The sequence below is a fragment of the Syngnathus scovelli genome, chromosome 3 (assembly GCF_024217435.2).
Source record: "Syngnathus scovelli strain Florida chromosome 3, RoL_Ssco_1.2, whole genome shotgun sequence".
In the NCBI taxonomy this organism is placed as follows: Eukaryota; Metazoa; Chordata; class Actinopteri; order Syngnathiformes; family Syngnathidae; genus Syngnathus; species Syngnathus scovelli.
In genome coordinates, this window is record NC_090849.1 from 15,938,041 (window position 1) to 15,953,027 (window position 14,987).

The 14,987-nt window shown below is 42.0% G+C and overlaps 1 protein-coding gene across 13 annotated transcripts; it reads left to right on the plus strand.

The window, feature by feature from the left end:
- Positions 1 to 864: 864 nt before the first annotated feature.
- On the plus strand, positions 865 to 14,963 carry aak1a (AP2 associated kinase 1a). 13 transcript variants are annotated; one of them, XM_049763896.2, is made up of 21 exons: positions 865 to 1,277; positions 1,492 to 1,681; positions 3,695 to 3,813; positions 3,911 to 4,019; positions 4,255 to 4,397; positions 4,483 to 4,604; positions 4,687 to 4,768; positions 4,845 to 4,977; positions 5,252 to 5,355; positions 5,607 to 5,686; positions 5,773 to 5,936; positions 6,073 to 6,266; positions 6,657 to 6,743; positions 7,041 to 7,225; positions 7,446 to 7,639; positions 8,098 to 8,157; positions 9,472 to 9,570; positions 9,654 to 9,755; positions 10,285 to 10,452; positions 10,664 to 10,756; positions 12,909 to 14,963. In XM_049763896.2, exons 2-21 carry the CDS (start codon positions 1,522 to 1,524, stop codon positions 13,640 to 13,642), a joined length of 3,132 nt encoding a protein of 1,043 aa, XP_049619853.1. In that variant the 5' UTR covers positions 865 to 1,277; positions 1,492 to 1,521; the 3' UTR covers positions 13,643 to 14,963. The 13 variants fall into 13 exon arrangements, with proteins under 13 accessions (XP_049619853.1, XP_049619851.1, XP_049619852.1 ...); XM_049763894.2 differs by having other exon boundaries at positions 866 to 1,277; positions 6,651 to 6,743; XM_049763895.2 differs by having other exon boundaries at positions 866 to 1,277; positions 6,651 to 6,743; positions 9,472 to 9,564.
- Positions 14,964 to 14,987: the final 24 nt, after the last annotated feature.

Consider the following 14,987-nt stretch of genomic DNA (forward strand, 5'->3'; position numbering starts at 1 on the left):
GACCGGAACTGTGAGTCAATTCTGTTCATCAGTACAGTGCATTCATAATTGTGATTTTCTTAACCCCGCCTGACTTCCGACACCATCTGCTGAACATATAAAATTGTACGGATGATTATATTCTCAGTCGACCACACTAAACGAGCACCGTGTGTTTACCTTTTGTTAATGTTTCAACAGAGAGACGAGACATCGTAGGTTATAGTATGTATAAAAAATGTGTATCGTCATTTGTCACTGGAATACTATTGTAACACAATTGTTTAAATAAGTGTCACCACATTTAAAATTGAGTGTGCATCACTGTGAAGGAATTAGCTGAGCCAAAAACGTTGTAAATAAAGAATGGTTTGAAACCTTCCCAAAACAAAGAAATTAGATGATCCTGCAGAAAATTATCTCACCATTTTAGTGTCTTACAGTTGCTATTGTAAATATTTGAATATAGCAGAATGAGCATGTCATTCATTGAATAAAATGGGGAGGTGACTTATACACTTATGTGAGCCATATCCTGCATGTTAACAAAATATAGTTTAAAAAATGATAGTGAATCGATGGATTGATGGATCAATACAACTTTTGAAGTTGGTTTTAATCGGTGAATGGTGACCTCTAGAGGAGTAAGGGTGACATTACTCCTTACAACTGAACAAATAATGTAGTAAAGATAAATTGCATCGTGTTTAGTACACACACAGACACGCGCACAATCAAACACGCGCATACACGCACGCACCTACAACATTGACTAATTTTGAATTAAAAATAAAACAATACGTGGTGAATCTCAAATTGCTTTTATTTTGAAAGTCATACGTTGGTTCTGGTTACGGGCGGGGCTGAAACAAAAGGGGTCGCTGTCGTTGCCCAATCATAGTGAGAGAAATGACGCCGACTCTTCCAGCCAGCTCTTGTTTGTAGCTCCGTTAGCTTTGTTAATAAGTTATTTAATAAAAATCGCCAGATTTATACAGCACTGACTGCCCGAGAAAGGATATTTGCTGGCGATTAAAAAAAAAGCGAGAGAATTTAATTATTTTAGTGTGATGTGATATTTTAGATTAGACGCTTATCGCGGGCATGTGTGATAAACCGCTTTGGGTTGTACGGACGGAGCTACCTGGCTGCCGTATGCAGCTGTCATCGCACCTAGCTGGTTAGCTTAGCCCCATAGGTGCGCTCAGAACCGTTCCTCCGGCGGTGCAGTCATCACAGCAGTCTTCGGACTTCACAGTATTTCCACTTTTTGACGCTGATCCACTTCTTAAGACAAGGTCTGATCCTGTATTCTGTTGCGATCATGTGTTAGCCTGAAAACGCTGCCTTGCTTTTTTCTATACTTTAAAGTCCAGTTCGTCAGCTAGCATTCAGCTAGCCGCTGTCATTCAGTCAAAGACAATTACCTCATTTGCAAGCAGCACTTCCATCGACAGACTGATCAAAACTAACGACATACTTTATTTTGTGCTTTTATACACTTGTATTCAGAATTGTCGCTTTGGATAACACCTGGTGGGAATGAAGAAATTTTTTGACTCACGCCGGGAGCTGGTGAGCTCAGGGCCTGGTCCGGGAGCCGGCGGAGGAGGCGCCGGTTCCAGCGGCGGAGGCAGCTTCATCGGCAGGGTTTTTACCCTTGGAAGACATCAAGTGACCATCGAAGAGATCGTGGCTGAAGGTGAACGGCCGTGTTTTCCACTTAGATCACATTGAAATCATTTTGCACCCCGTGGTATTTGATTTAGTTGTCAAACTGGTGTAAAGCAGGATTAATTTTGTAATCTCGTGTCCCACAGCAGTGTATGGTCATAGTGAAATGTTACATTTGCATTATTATTTTTTTAACGCAACGATATCAAAGCTTGATTATTCACTCATAGGGAAATGTGTTGGACTAACTTTCTAATCACTTTTAGAATGGTTTGTGTTTCTCTTATTGTGGGTGACCATTTATTAGTGCATATAGATTTTCTTTTTTAACTGTTTTCCCATTTTTCTTTGCATAGAGATAATTGTCATTTTACTCCTTAAAATAAGATTGAAAAGTTAATGCTGCTCTGAATTTCCTGGTTGCATATATTACTGGAGGCTGGGAGTAACTTGGTACAAAGGATATAAAGTGACTGACGTGCTGAGTCATTGGTAATTGGAAGCATAAACACCGGCGTCTACGTTTTCAAGCTTGCACATTCATGCCTGCGGTTTTGCTGCAGGGTGGCCCAAATAGTTGGAGTAATGTTGTTAACTATTGGTGCTGATTATTAAATTCATTTCTAACGATCATTTCCTGGTGTTTCACTAAACAGTTAAACAGGGTTGTTGTTTTCCATTACCCCAATGAGAGAAAGCCTTGTTGTGGTAGCCAAGAGGGCTTGTTACTGAATAATAGATTTAAAATGACTGATTAATTTATCAGTGTTCTGGCAGCTGTCCAGCTGTCTGACCACTTTATGAATGGTCTGGTCATCTGACCACAAACAACAATACAAAGATAAACAAAGTAATGTCATCAAAACTATATATTTGCTGTAATTCTTTTTGATGCAATTAATTGGAAATAGAGGCCAGTTAAATAAGAGTTTCTACTTTTTTGAGAACTTGTTCCAACAGAACACATTATGCATGCAAATATACAGGGAGACTTGCTTGTAGTAGTAGTAGTAGTTTTGTTGTTGTTATTGTTTGTGTCTTTCCATTGGATACACGGCATGTGTGTGTCTTGTGATGGTGTGCATAACTCTATAACTCTTGTGATGGTGTGCATAACTCCAATGATTTACTCCCTGATCTGTGAAGCAAAATTATTCACTCAGCTCGGAATCTGTAAAGAAAACACCAGGTCCCAAGCTCATCTGTCTTCACCCGACAGGACAATGCCGCTTGTATCTTGTTTCATCATCACTGTGTAAACTTGCAGTAAAGTAGTTGTAAAGATGTGGAATATTCTAAAGCCGTGTCTATTATAGCCATGGCAAGTGGGACCAAATATTGTGCTTTTCATGACTATGCCCAAAGGGTGCATTTTTGTTTTGTGAGCATTTTGTTGTGGGCGTATGCATAATAAAACTGCGGGGAATAATCCTGACAGTTGGTTATGTCATCGGGCAGTGGCTATTTGTGGCTCTACTTAGTCTTTTGGCACTATCTTGAGAGGCGACCACAGCGAAATGGTGCTCAAGAAGCTTGCTAATCCTTCTAAATTCTTACAACCATCTTAGATTAGACAGCAGGTCTTAAAGTGTCTCAACTCTAACACACACATGCAAGGTGTGGCTCTAGTATTTCATGCAAACGGTTCATTATTAGAGTGTTTTCCTCTGAAAATCTCTGATTTACACCTTCTGTGAGACAAAATAATAGTAGACAAAGTGGATGAAACCGTATGAAAATTTCACAGTTTAGTGAGCAGAATTGATATTTATCCTGTCACGATAAAAAAAAAAAAAAGCGATCTGTTTTCATTCGCATTGGTGTAACTGCTGACTTCCTATATAGTTGACTAATTTCTTGAATTGGCTGAGCAGGCTCATGTACGTTTGATAGTTTTGGGCACTGGGAAGAGTCAGCATTCCGTTTACTATTAGGTGAAAATCTCTAATGAAAGACAATTCAATGTGACGTAACATGGCCCAAATGTGCTGTGATCTGTGTTGAATACTATTTGATGTCACATCGTTCCATCTCTTTGCAGGAGGTTTTGCCATTGTTTTTTTGGTGCGAACGAATCAGGGTCAGCGGTGTGCTCTAAAGCGGATGTATGTTAACAATGAACATGATCTACAAATCTGCAAACTGGAAATACAGATTATGGTAAGTAAAAAAAAAAAAAAAAATGAAAAGATTGTAATTTTTTTTTTTGTCTTAACATTGTGAAGGTAACTGTTTCCCTGTTTATTTATTGATGTAGCGTGACCTTGTGGGTCAGAAAAATATAGTTGGGTATCTGGATTCCAGCATAGCTGCAGTTGGAGCTGGTGATGTGTGGGAGGTCCTAATCTTAATGGACTTCTGTCGAGGTAAATTTGCCTACCATGATTTCTGTCTGTGGCTGTTAACAAAAATATTTTACTTGTTTTTTCTCACTACCAAGCACATTTCCCAACCTCACAATAAAAGATCATTTACATTATTAATGTTATGTTCAAAGAAATAAAATGAGCATTTCAGTCCTTTGCTTTCATAAAAAGTCCTCAGCTCAGTGTTACAGAGGCACTAGCTGATGTTTCAGCATCTGCCAAATTCATTTTGTAGGTGGACAGGTGGTCAACCTGATGAACCAACGCTTACAGACCGGCTTCACGGAGGCAGAGGTGTTGCAGATCTTTTGCGATACGTGTGAGGCTGTTGCTCGTCTGCACCAGTGCAAGACTCCAATCATTCATAGAGACCTGAAGGCGAGTTCCAAGATTCCCAAGTTAATTTGGTTGCCGCTTTTGTGTCATAGCATCGGAGGTAATTGATTGTGTTCTTGCTGCCTAGGTGGAAAATATTCTTCTGCATGATCAGGGGCATTATGTGCTGTGTGACTTTGGAAGTGCTACAAACCATTTCCAAGATCCACAGACAGAGGGGGTACCCGTCGTTGAGGAGGAGATCAAAAAGTTGGTTTCCATGGCTTTTTCCCTTGACACTTGTTGTGTTGTGCTTAAGTATTAAGTATGTGTGTGGCTCTCTACACACCAGGTACACTACTTTATCATACCGTGCTCCAGAGATGGTCAACCTCTATGGTGGTAAAGTCATCACAACAAAGGCGGATATATGGGTGAGCTGTTTGGCTTCCATGATGATAGAAGTGTAGAAGTGTAAACTAACTTGTGTTTTTGGAATTGTGTGCGCAGGCTATGGGATGCCTCCTCTATAAACTATGCTACTTCACGCTTCCTTTCGGGGAGAGCCAAGTTGCTATCTGTGATGGCAGTTTCACTATTCCAGACAATTCACGTTACTCCCAAGATATGCACTGTCTCATCAGTAAGCAGCGTTTGTTTTCATTTCCTAGTTTTCTATGTCAAATGGAGTTGCAGGTTCGCTATGTTAAAATAATTTCTCCATTGCCGCAATACTTTGCCAATATTAGAATGCAAGCTTAATTTATGGAATAACCTCTATTAAGCCATGATACATAGTCAGGTCGAACTGGAAGTCTGTTTTCTTAAAAAATATGTGGGTGTGCAGTTTCGGTGCAAGTTGGAAGGAGAATATTTATGTTACGGGAAGCTGAAGATCCCCCGTGTGGATTTTTCAGGATATATACTGGAACCTGACCCCGACATGAGGCCAGACATCTATCAAGTATCATACTTTGCCTTTAAAATGAATCGGCGAGAGTGTCCTGTTCCAAATTTACATGTAAGTTCAGAGTAAATAAAATTCTGACTTGGAGCTCCACTTGCTATATGTCAGCACATTCTAGTTCCCAGACAAATAAAAACTGCTGACGGTTTTATGTTCCTTCATTTTTTATGTTGGACATATGTACTTGAATGTTTGGGAGTACTATCTATCTATCTATTTTACAGTATTGTAATTTTTTTTTTTTGGTGGTTTTGAGTGAATTGAATTGACAAATTTTAGAATTCCCTTTCTTCTCACCCCTTCAGAATTCACCTATTCCTGCAAAACTTCCCGAGCCTATCAAAGCCAGTGAAGCAGTGGTCAAAAAAAGTCAAACCAAAGCCAGGTGAGAGACAAGCCAAAATTGATGATTTCTCTTCAAATGAATTGAAACATTGCAATGCATTGCAAATATATCTTCCATCACTTCAGGATCACAGACCCCATTCCTACCACTGAAACCTCAATAGCACCTCGACAAAGACCTAAGGCTGGCCAGACCCAACCACAGCCTATATCAGGCATTCTTCCCATACAAGCAGGTCTGACCCCACGCAAGAGGCCCAATGTAGCAGCTGCAGCGCCCCAGGCCATAGGTATGAGCTCCTTTGATCCCTTTACATGTCACAGCTAAAACTCAGTCCTATTTTCATTTGGGGATAAGTAAACATTAACATTGGACTAATAATGATCTGCAGTTGAATCAAAAAAATAATGTTTCTTCTTTTCTAGGTGTTGGTATCAGTGTCCCACCTTCAGCTGCGGGTGCCCTCCAGACTTCTCAACAGGTTCCTGCTCCCACGCAGGCTTCACTGCAGCCATTGCAGACCACCAACATTCAGCCTCAAGTCACGCCGCAACCTCAGCAGCTCCTCATGAAACAGCAACAACCTTCCGCTTTGTTACAGCTTCAGAATACACAGCAGGTAGGCATCGCAGCAAAAGCGAAAGAATACAACTAAAAGGTTTGATCGACCACTGCTCAGGTTTCAAATAATAATCTAATATACGTAGTTGTGTCTAAAAAGGCATGAAAACTGAAAACACAAACTCACAGTATCTTGGGAAGTGCAGTTGACCACCTTAGCCTCTGCAACATGACTTTCGATGTCCCTAACTGCAGGCAGAAATGCAGTATTGAAAGTATGAGTAGAAATGAAGGACAAATATGACCCAAATGCGGTTGTATTCCTGCGTGGAGTCATCTGGCACAGCGCTTGGACCACCAAGTCCAGCATACTGTCACTGCGACACCCACTCTGCTGCAGTGCAAAGCTAAGCCTGATTTTCCTGCTCTCGCACTGCACCAGCAACAGCAGCATGAGGTCCAAGAAAGTCCAGCTCTCCGTCTCACCTCCATACCCGAGTGTTCCGTCATTGGGCCAGCTGCTGACCCAGATGTGGTAACTTCCTGCTAATAGTGCCGTCTGCTGCTGATTTGATTGAACAAGCGTCCCTTCTTCCTTTATTGTTCTCTCTATCCAATCAGTGTGTACTTACCGACTCTGCTTGACCTTGAAAGTGGGCAAACTTAAGGTCTTGGCTTTTATTGGCAGGATGTGTCCAACAAACCTCGAATCTTTTTTTTTCACCCTGGTTTCTCTTCAATCGCTGGTCCTTGATTTGTGGGAATTGTTTGTTTCTTTAAAATCATGTCGATACCTTTTATATTCATCCCTCATTGTCCCTGCCCAACACAGACAACTGGAAGGGGAAACAAAGTCGGCTCCCTGACACCCCCATCGTCACCCAAGCTGACGGCCAAGAGTGGTCATCGCCGCATCCTGAGCGACGTCACTCACAGTGCCATCTTCGGGGTCCCCATCAGCAAGTCCACCCAGCTTCTGCAGGCAGCCGCAGCTGAGGCCAGCCTCAACAAATCCAAGTGAGCAGAATGAGCTCCCCTCAGTGATGTGAGGAGCGACTGTCCTTTCATGACGCCGCAATAGAAAGTCCTTTCAGATGACACCGCCAGCGTGGAGTAAAAGCAAATCTTTTACATCCAACAGAATCCTGCTGGAGAAGAATCACGTTGTTCACACGTTTTGTTTCCATTCATGACTACAAACATGGTAAACTATAACCGCTTTCTTCCTGATGTGTAGATCGGCCAGCACAACTCCTTCTGGCTCCCCATGCTCGTCCCAGCAGACTGTATATCACCCATCTGATGGTGACAACCAATCTGCCCATATTACAATCAACACTCAGCCCAGTTGGAACCCCTTTGGTGACGATAATTTCTCGAAGCTAACTGCTGAGGAGCTGCTTAACAAAGACTTTGCAAAGCTTGCTGAAAGTAAGTGCAGATTGTATGTACTCTGGGCTGCAACTGACGATTTGCTTAATAATGTTTTGACTATTGTCAATCGTTGAATCGGATTAAAACGTTTTTTTAATTTTCATCCCTTTATTCAAAAATAGGACATTTTTCAAATGAATAGTACAGAAAATAGACAATTTTGATTTAGTTAATGCGCTGTGCCAAATCATTTTGGAATATAGGCAAAAATGTTTTTCAAATTTTCATTTTGATTCAACACAAAGATAATCATTCTGCTTTCGTGGTGAATGACAGAAATAGGAGAATGAGGATTTGCGCAATTTTAAGTAAAAACAAACCTATTTAAACAATTCATTGACTCAATTAATTTAATAATCGATTAATCGTAGCACCGTTGTAGTGTGTATTAATACACAGACAAGCGAGAGAGTTGTGAAATACAAAAAAAACTTTTTTTTGTATTTTGCACACAGCTGCTCCAGAGGAGAAGTCCAAGGGTGACTGTCTCATTCATGGACTCAATTCATTTGCTGGTAAGAGTTTTTTTTCCTTTTTTTTTTCATGCATTTACCTTTTTATTCACCATTTAGTCTTGAAATGAAAGCTCTTGTAATATCCATGGCGTAGAATCATGTCTTGTACTTTATTTAAGGAAGTTTGCCAACATCAAAATTGCAACCAGAGCTGTTTTAAGGAGCCTACCTTAGTTGACATAAGTTAGCTGCTGCACAGTGACTCCTTGTCAGTTGCCATGAATAGTCTGTGGCCTACAGCTAGATCGCATCTCATTTGCAGATCTGTGCTTTTACTGTCACGCAGTACAGCGGAACAAACACGCCTTTGTTAATTGGATTTCCTTCACAATTCAATGAGCCCAGGCAGGCAGGCAGTCGTTTATGTCCACTTTTTCTTTGGTTATTATTATTATTTTGTATACTATTTTGCAGTGATGTGATGCTATTGTAGAATCATAGTGCGTTTTATGTCCCTTACAATCCTTTATTTGATGAAATATAATGTGCACATTATGTATTCAGTATGTAGTCATTATGTATTTAGTAATGCCTACTTTATTGTCTTTGCAATAACTTCTATTGGGATGTGTGCAAGTGTACCTAATGATAGGACCAATGTGTGCAGTTTTAGATTCTCACTTTCTGATGTTAGCATTAGCATTTCAACAATGCTCTTTCCTTTAGAGAAGGGAGTTAAGGGTCACATCTGCTGTGCCATTTTCTGAGTCAACACATTCCTTCTCTAAGACCACCCCTGCCCAAAAAAGAAAAAAAAAAAAAAAAACACCAATATATACTATTGTGGTTCCTCGTAAGTATGAATGAGTGCTGTGAGATTTTTGCCTTGTGCATGGGCCACATTTAAATATACTTGAGTAAAGGATGCTCTGTGTGCTTTTGGAAACTTTAGCTCTGTCTGCTCAGGACTATCATGAGTTGTTAAGTTTGGCAGGGCCCTCTCTGCAGTGTTTGTTAGAGCTGAATGCTTGCTGATGGATTTCCAAGGTTGTCTTCGCCCGATTATATATACTATATGATACAGATGGCCATAGTTTTGCTCGGAGTGTGTTGCTTTATTCACTGGAACTACATCATTAACACATTGGACATGGGCATGGCCTTTAATAATACAGAAGGCATGCATTGTATCATAATGTCAAATATCAAAAAGTTTGGTTTTTGGTCAGCTGGAACGCTGCTTGAATTCCTAACATGGCTTGACCGTCTATACTTTCTTTTCCATTCATACTTTTTGGACACTCCTCCTGTTGCCCTTTTCTGACCCCTTGTCTTGTTCTATTTGTCCTTCAATTGTCTCCCTTCATCACTTAGACAACTTGATTGATCATGGACAGAAGTCTCACGAAACCTCTCTTCTGCACCCTGACCTTTTAACCCTGACTGAGCCTTTGAGCACAAATGCTGGTACTGGTACTGCCTTTGTTGATTTTGAGGAAATGGTTTTATTCCCCTGTTTTCTCCTCTCCTACATTCACTTGTTAACGTTCATCTAGCAAAGACAGAGATGTGTGTGGATTCACTGATTCCTGGCTTTGAAGCCCCTCAAGCCCAGCGGCACTCAGGCCAGTCAGAGCTCCCCTCCGCCAGCATGCCAGGTTAGCATTGTTGGTCTCAGTATAGGCGAGTTCACGGCACGGAATATATTTTATTGACTTTTTTTTTCTTATGGTCACAGTTTGACTGAATCTTACTTTTTGTTTCTTGGATTGGAAGCACTAATGTAATACTGTATATCTTCTCCGCTCATATGATTCCGAAAAAGGAATTTGAATGTACCCGTGTCATGATCAAATGGTTGCCATTGTAAAATATTTCTTGCCTTGTTGGCAAAGTTTATTAACTTCTCATGTCAGCTCACGTTCCAACATGACACAGGAATTAAAAGGAGTTCACTAAAGTTATGTTAAATTGTTACATAAAATGTAGCAAGAAGCTCACCGCAATTTTTTGCCTAAGGAAAGCACCACTTGGATGAGAAATGTTTCACAAAACATTTCAAACATTGACAAGTGCTGGATTGTCAAGCGTGTTCCTTATCCATTGCACTCGGCTGCTTAAACTTTCACCCCACTCTTCAACTTTGACCCCTTCTCATCATGAGTTTGCATTCTTGCTGTGACCTAGACTCTTTAACTGGGAAGGACTCTCTGCTGGGCTGCCATCTTCTATCTCATACTTCTCCTCACGGAAAGCCGAATGTTTCTGCTACTTCCTCCTATCACTCCTCTGCTCCTCTTGGCTCCTGCTCCGCAACCTGTCTGGAGGAGTTGCATCCTTCTCAGACATCTGCTGGTAAGCTCTTGCTCTTTTGCAGCACTTCTTGGCTAGTGTTGTACGTGTAAAATGTACTAATCCTAACCTAACCCTAACTGATCCCAGACATTAGTAAAACTACGTTAACTTGTTAGTCGCCCCTCCCTTTTTTGTTCTCTTTTGCTTTGGCTGAATTAACTGCTTTCCCCTCACATCTGCTTTTGCGCCACATCCTCTTCTTTTGCTACAGACTCCTCCTCTTTCCTCATGTCGCAAGGAGAGAAAGGGAATAATGACGAGTTTGACCCTATTCCCGTGCTCATCTCCAAAACCTCAAGCCAAGGTAAGAAGAACAGAATTCTGAGATGAGCCCTCGCATCTGCTGTCAGCAGGACCAATCCCGAGCCCCTCTCCCCAAACTTAGCCCCTTTTCCGCTGTGACTCGTGATGTGGGCAGTCTTGCCAGTCAAACGCTCACACCCCGCAGGGTTTGGCTTCTGTTATCTCAAAAGTCCCCCACCCCATGATAACTTGGTGCTCCTTTTACTCTCCACTGTATTGATGCAGCCATATTAAGATTATCCCAGCTCACTCTCTGCTTCTTTCTCTTTTCCTGCCCCCCCCATTCATGCACCCCTCTGCTCTGAACATCCTCATCCACTCATCCCTCTTATTTCTTTTCTTCATACATACGACTTATATTTGGCTCACCACCTCCCTCGGCTCTTCCATGTACATTTCTGTGTCTCGTCTCTCTCTTTCTTTCTCTGACATGTTTCAGGTGGTCACTCGCGCAACAACAGTGGCAGTTCAGAGTCCAGCCTTCCCAACTTGGCCCGCTCCCTCCTACTGGTGGATCAGCTCATCGACCTCTAGTGGGAGAGGTCAAGGGGGAAGTGTGCAACCTTAACGTTAGGACAGGAGAGGAGGGTCAGAGAGGTTGAAAATGTAGCATCTGATAAAGTGAAAGAGAGGACTCGGCATAGACTTGTTCACCTAAGCCCCGATAGGCTGTTTCCATAAAGCTCTGCTCTGCACCCATCAATGCTTAAGCATATCTTCTGCCACTAACCTGGTGACACCATGGCCCTCCTCATGCTTTCCCCCATAATCACTCATTTAACGTGCGGCCATGGTGGTCTACTTTCATTTCATGTTGAACTGCTCTATGATGGTTGCTTTGCTTTCCCCTTGCCAGTGTGTGTTGATTGAGGGTTGAAGCTTTATTTGAAACCAGTCGAAAACTTAAGACTGACAATTTAAGTTTGATGCACTTTCTCTCCAAACTCGCGTAATGGACTCACAGGAAGCCTCCTAACTGGAAAAACAAACACCCGGAATACACAAACGCACATATTCTTCAAAAACAAAAATATACATGTCCAATGGTATAGAATGAGTTGAGATAGAAAGGCCAAAGTAATAGAATAATGACACTGACATGATGATGTGCATTTCTTTAAAGATAGTCTTCATGTCCTTGTCAAACTAAGAGAAAAGACAACTCTCCGCTCAGTTGTTCACATGTGCTCCTGTTTGATGCTTAGAACTGATATCCACCTCAAGCTCTTCCCCGTTTTCATAGGCCACAAGGTCTCAAACTGTCACGCCACCAAATTTGCTCTTGTTCAGAAAACTAACAAAATAAAGAGTTAAGTTCCTTGCTTTTGTCTGTAAAACTAATTTCTGAGTGTGTAATATGTAACTGCATCATATCTGTCATGACTCATTAGTGCTCTGGAGCGAATGTATAAATGTGATAGATGTAAATTGTAAAGGGACATACGAAGACCGGAGTTTATTTATTGTATAAATGCTAAGATTTCGGCCTTTTCGCCTGTCACTTATCGTTATTGCTTTAAGACATCACAGTGGACCAATATCTCCAACCCACTGTTTTTTTGTTTTGTTTTCTTTTTTATAACAAGAGCATCTGTTTGAGTGGATACATTAAATGGACCTGAGCTTTAAGTTTTAAGCAAACTTTGTTCTGTCATAATCAATGTGTCACTTTAGTCGCAGACACTTTAATCGACACTTTCCTCACAATTGCAAGACAACTGCTTGGTGAACACAAATTGCACTTGTGCAATCTTGTGGTTTCAGTTGTGATGAAAACAAATAACAAATCAGGTAGCATTTCTTTTTTAACTCCTCGGTGAGAGCCGCCTGTTAACAGCTGCTGTCGACACTGCTGAGGTAAGAGTGAACCGTGCGTTCCTCTGTGCTCGTCTTGTCTAACTGCGCCTCCCTCTGCTGCCAAGGCACCGACATTCCTTGTTTCCGCTGACTCAAGTGCTTACATCCGTTTGAAATGTGGAGAGCAAGTTAGGGAAACAAGGCTGCTCCATGTTGTGACAATCAATGTTGTACAATGTCTCGTCAGTGTCATGATGCTTCCTCACTTAGCGCTTATCCTACGTACATGTGACCTGAATATGAGCGCATTCAAGCAATTTTAGATAAACTTGTTCCTTTTCTGTTCTCCGATACAGATGTGCAACTGGACAGGAACGGCTACTCCATGCTTGGCCAAGAAGGGCGCGACAGCGAAACTGTGGGCGATTGTGTACCAAACGACGAATGTGATCACTCCAGTGATGAAGACCAGGAGAAAGTAACCTGTCAAGAAGAGCAGAAGAACTTCGGGGGTGCCACCGAGGGTCATACTTCAGCCCACGACCTAAGCGGCTCCAGACCGCTGCTACTTGACTCCGAGGAGGACGAAGAGCACGAAAGCCAACCGACGCCAGCTTCCTGTGTGGTATCATCTGCTGTGACCTTCCTTCCACCTGCACCCGCCGCCGTTGCCCAGAATCATTCCCTGCTTGATCCCGAGCCAGCCAGCATCTTCTCAAAAGCTCCTTTTCGCCTCGCGCAGCAAGAACAGGGCGACGTGTTTGCCAACGCGCCATTTCCCAGCGGCCCGTTGGCAGCCCAACAGCGGCTGGATGTGTTCTCCCAGGCTCCATTTGCGAAAAGAAAGGAGGCCGCACCACCTCCGTACCCTCTCGGGGCAGCTGTGATACCTGAACAAGGTGCGTTGGGACAGACCGCACCACATCCTTTCCGTCCGCAAGCGCTAGCCAAATATTCCCGCCACTTTGAGGGAACGGTGACCCAGCAGCATGAGGGCCCTTTTAAAGTGAGCAATGAAACTGGTGTACACGCTGCTGACCCCTTTGTCTGTGCGCCATTTCACCTCAAAGCCCCCCAGGAAAAGCCCTGATGACAAGTGCTGCAGCTGGACTGCAGGCCTGCAACGTACTCTTAAATGACATTATGCAAGTCTTTCACCTTGAAACAACTGGTTCAAAGTGTTGGGGCTACTGATGCAGGTTTGTATGGGGGGGCATGTGATTTCTTGCATTTCACCAAACGAGTAGAGAAAAGCACATGCATGCGAGAATGCGAACTGCGACCTTTTCCACGTCCCACTCAAGTGTTTCTGTGCCTAAACCTGAGCAGACCTTAGTATCACCAACACATCAAATGCTTATGTTTGAAAATGGAGGCTGTTCCCATTGGCACTATAACAGCAAGTACCATACAGTGTATACTATTGGGTCATTAGACCATATGGGACCGCTGCCCCTCGGAAAACCAAAATGTCCTTTTTCATTACATGTTTACATTCCTTTTTCCCTCCAATCACAAGTGTTGTGCAATTGCCATTTATGTCAGCAGAGTTGTTGCTTTAATCATCTCAAATTAGTTCTCACTGACATTCCTTGACTTCCTTATCCTGTTCTCAATCTTGGTACGGCCATCTAAAAAAAAGACAGCGGGTGGTCAAGCATGTGTTTTCTTGCCTACCTCAGAGTGGCCTCGTTTGTCCGGTTGAATTCAAGCTGATCATATTTTGCTGCGTCTTTTGTCTCTCGTTCTTTAAGTCACTGACCCCGTCGCTGCTGAAAACGTGACATGCTGTATGTGGCCAATCCATGTCGCGTAAGGACCTTTGCATACTTGTTAGAAATAGACTCCATTATTACCTAAACACTGGACACTATTCAATATACTTGCTTGTACAAAATAAACCTACTGCATTTACTTGAGCACATTCAACACCAAGTACAGTATCTGCAATATGCATTGTGCACAACTCCTATTCACCGTTACCTCTTATGTCCCCAAGTATGCACTGTACAATTTACAAGTAACTCCTGCAATTAATATGTTTCATATGTCATTGAAATACTCAATAGCATTTATTGGTCAGGGATTGGAAAACTGCGGTAGTAGGAAAAATCGGTGGCCTATTAAAAACATTAGTTGAATACTGTTTTGTTGTTGGTGTAGTCTGTCAAGTCATGGAGCGCTTTGGATTTCATCATAGCACTTTTTTGTCAAACCAGTTGAACCCAAAGTTGAATGAAAATGTTTAATCAGTTATAAATGTTTTCTTTTCTATTTGAATGTAATGCAACTGGAAAGTGCATTTTGACATATTTGAAGCTGCAGATTTCAACAGCTGAGGAAAAGTGCTTGAAATACATCACAGCCTGCCTTTGTTGTCCTGAAAAACATTAAATTGAATGTAAATAACACTTGTAATTTGTTCATTTTGAAAC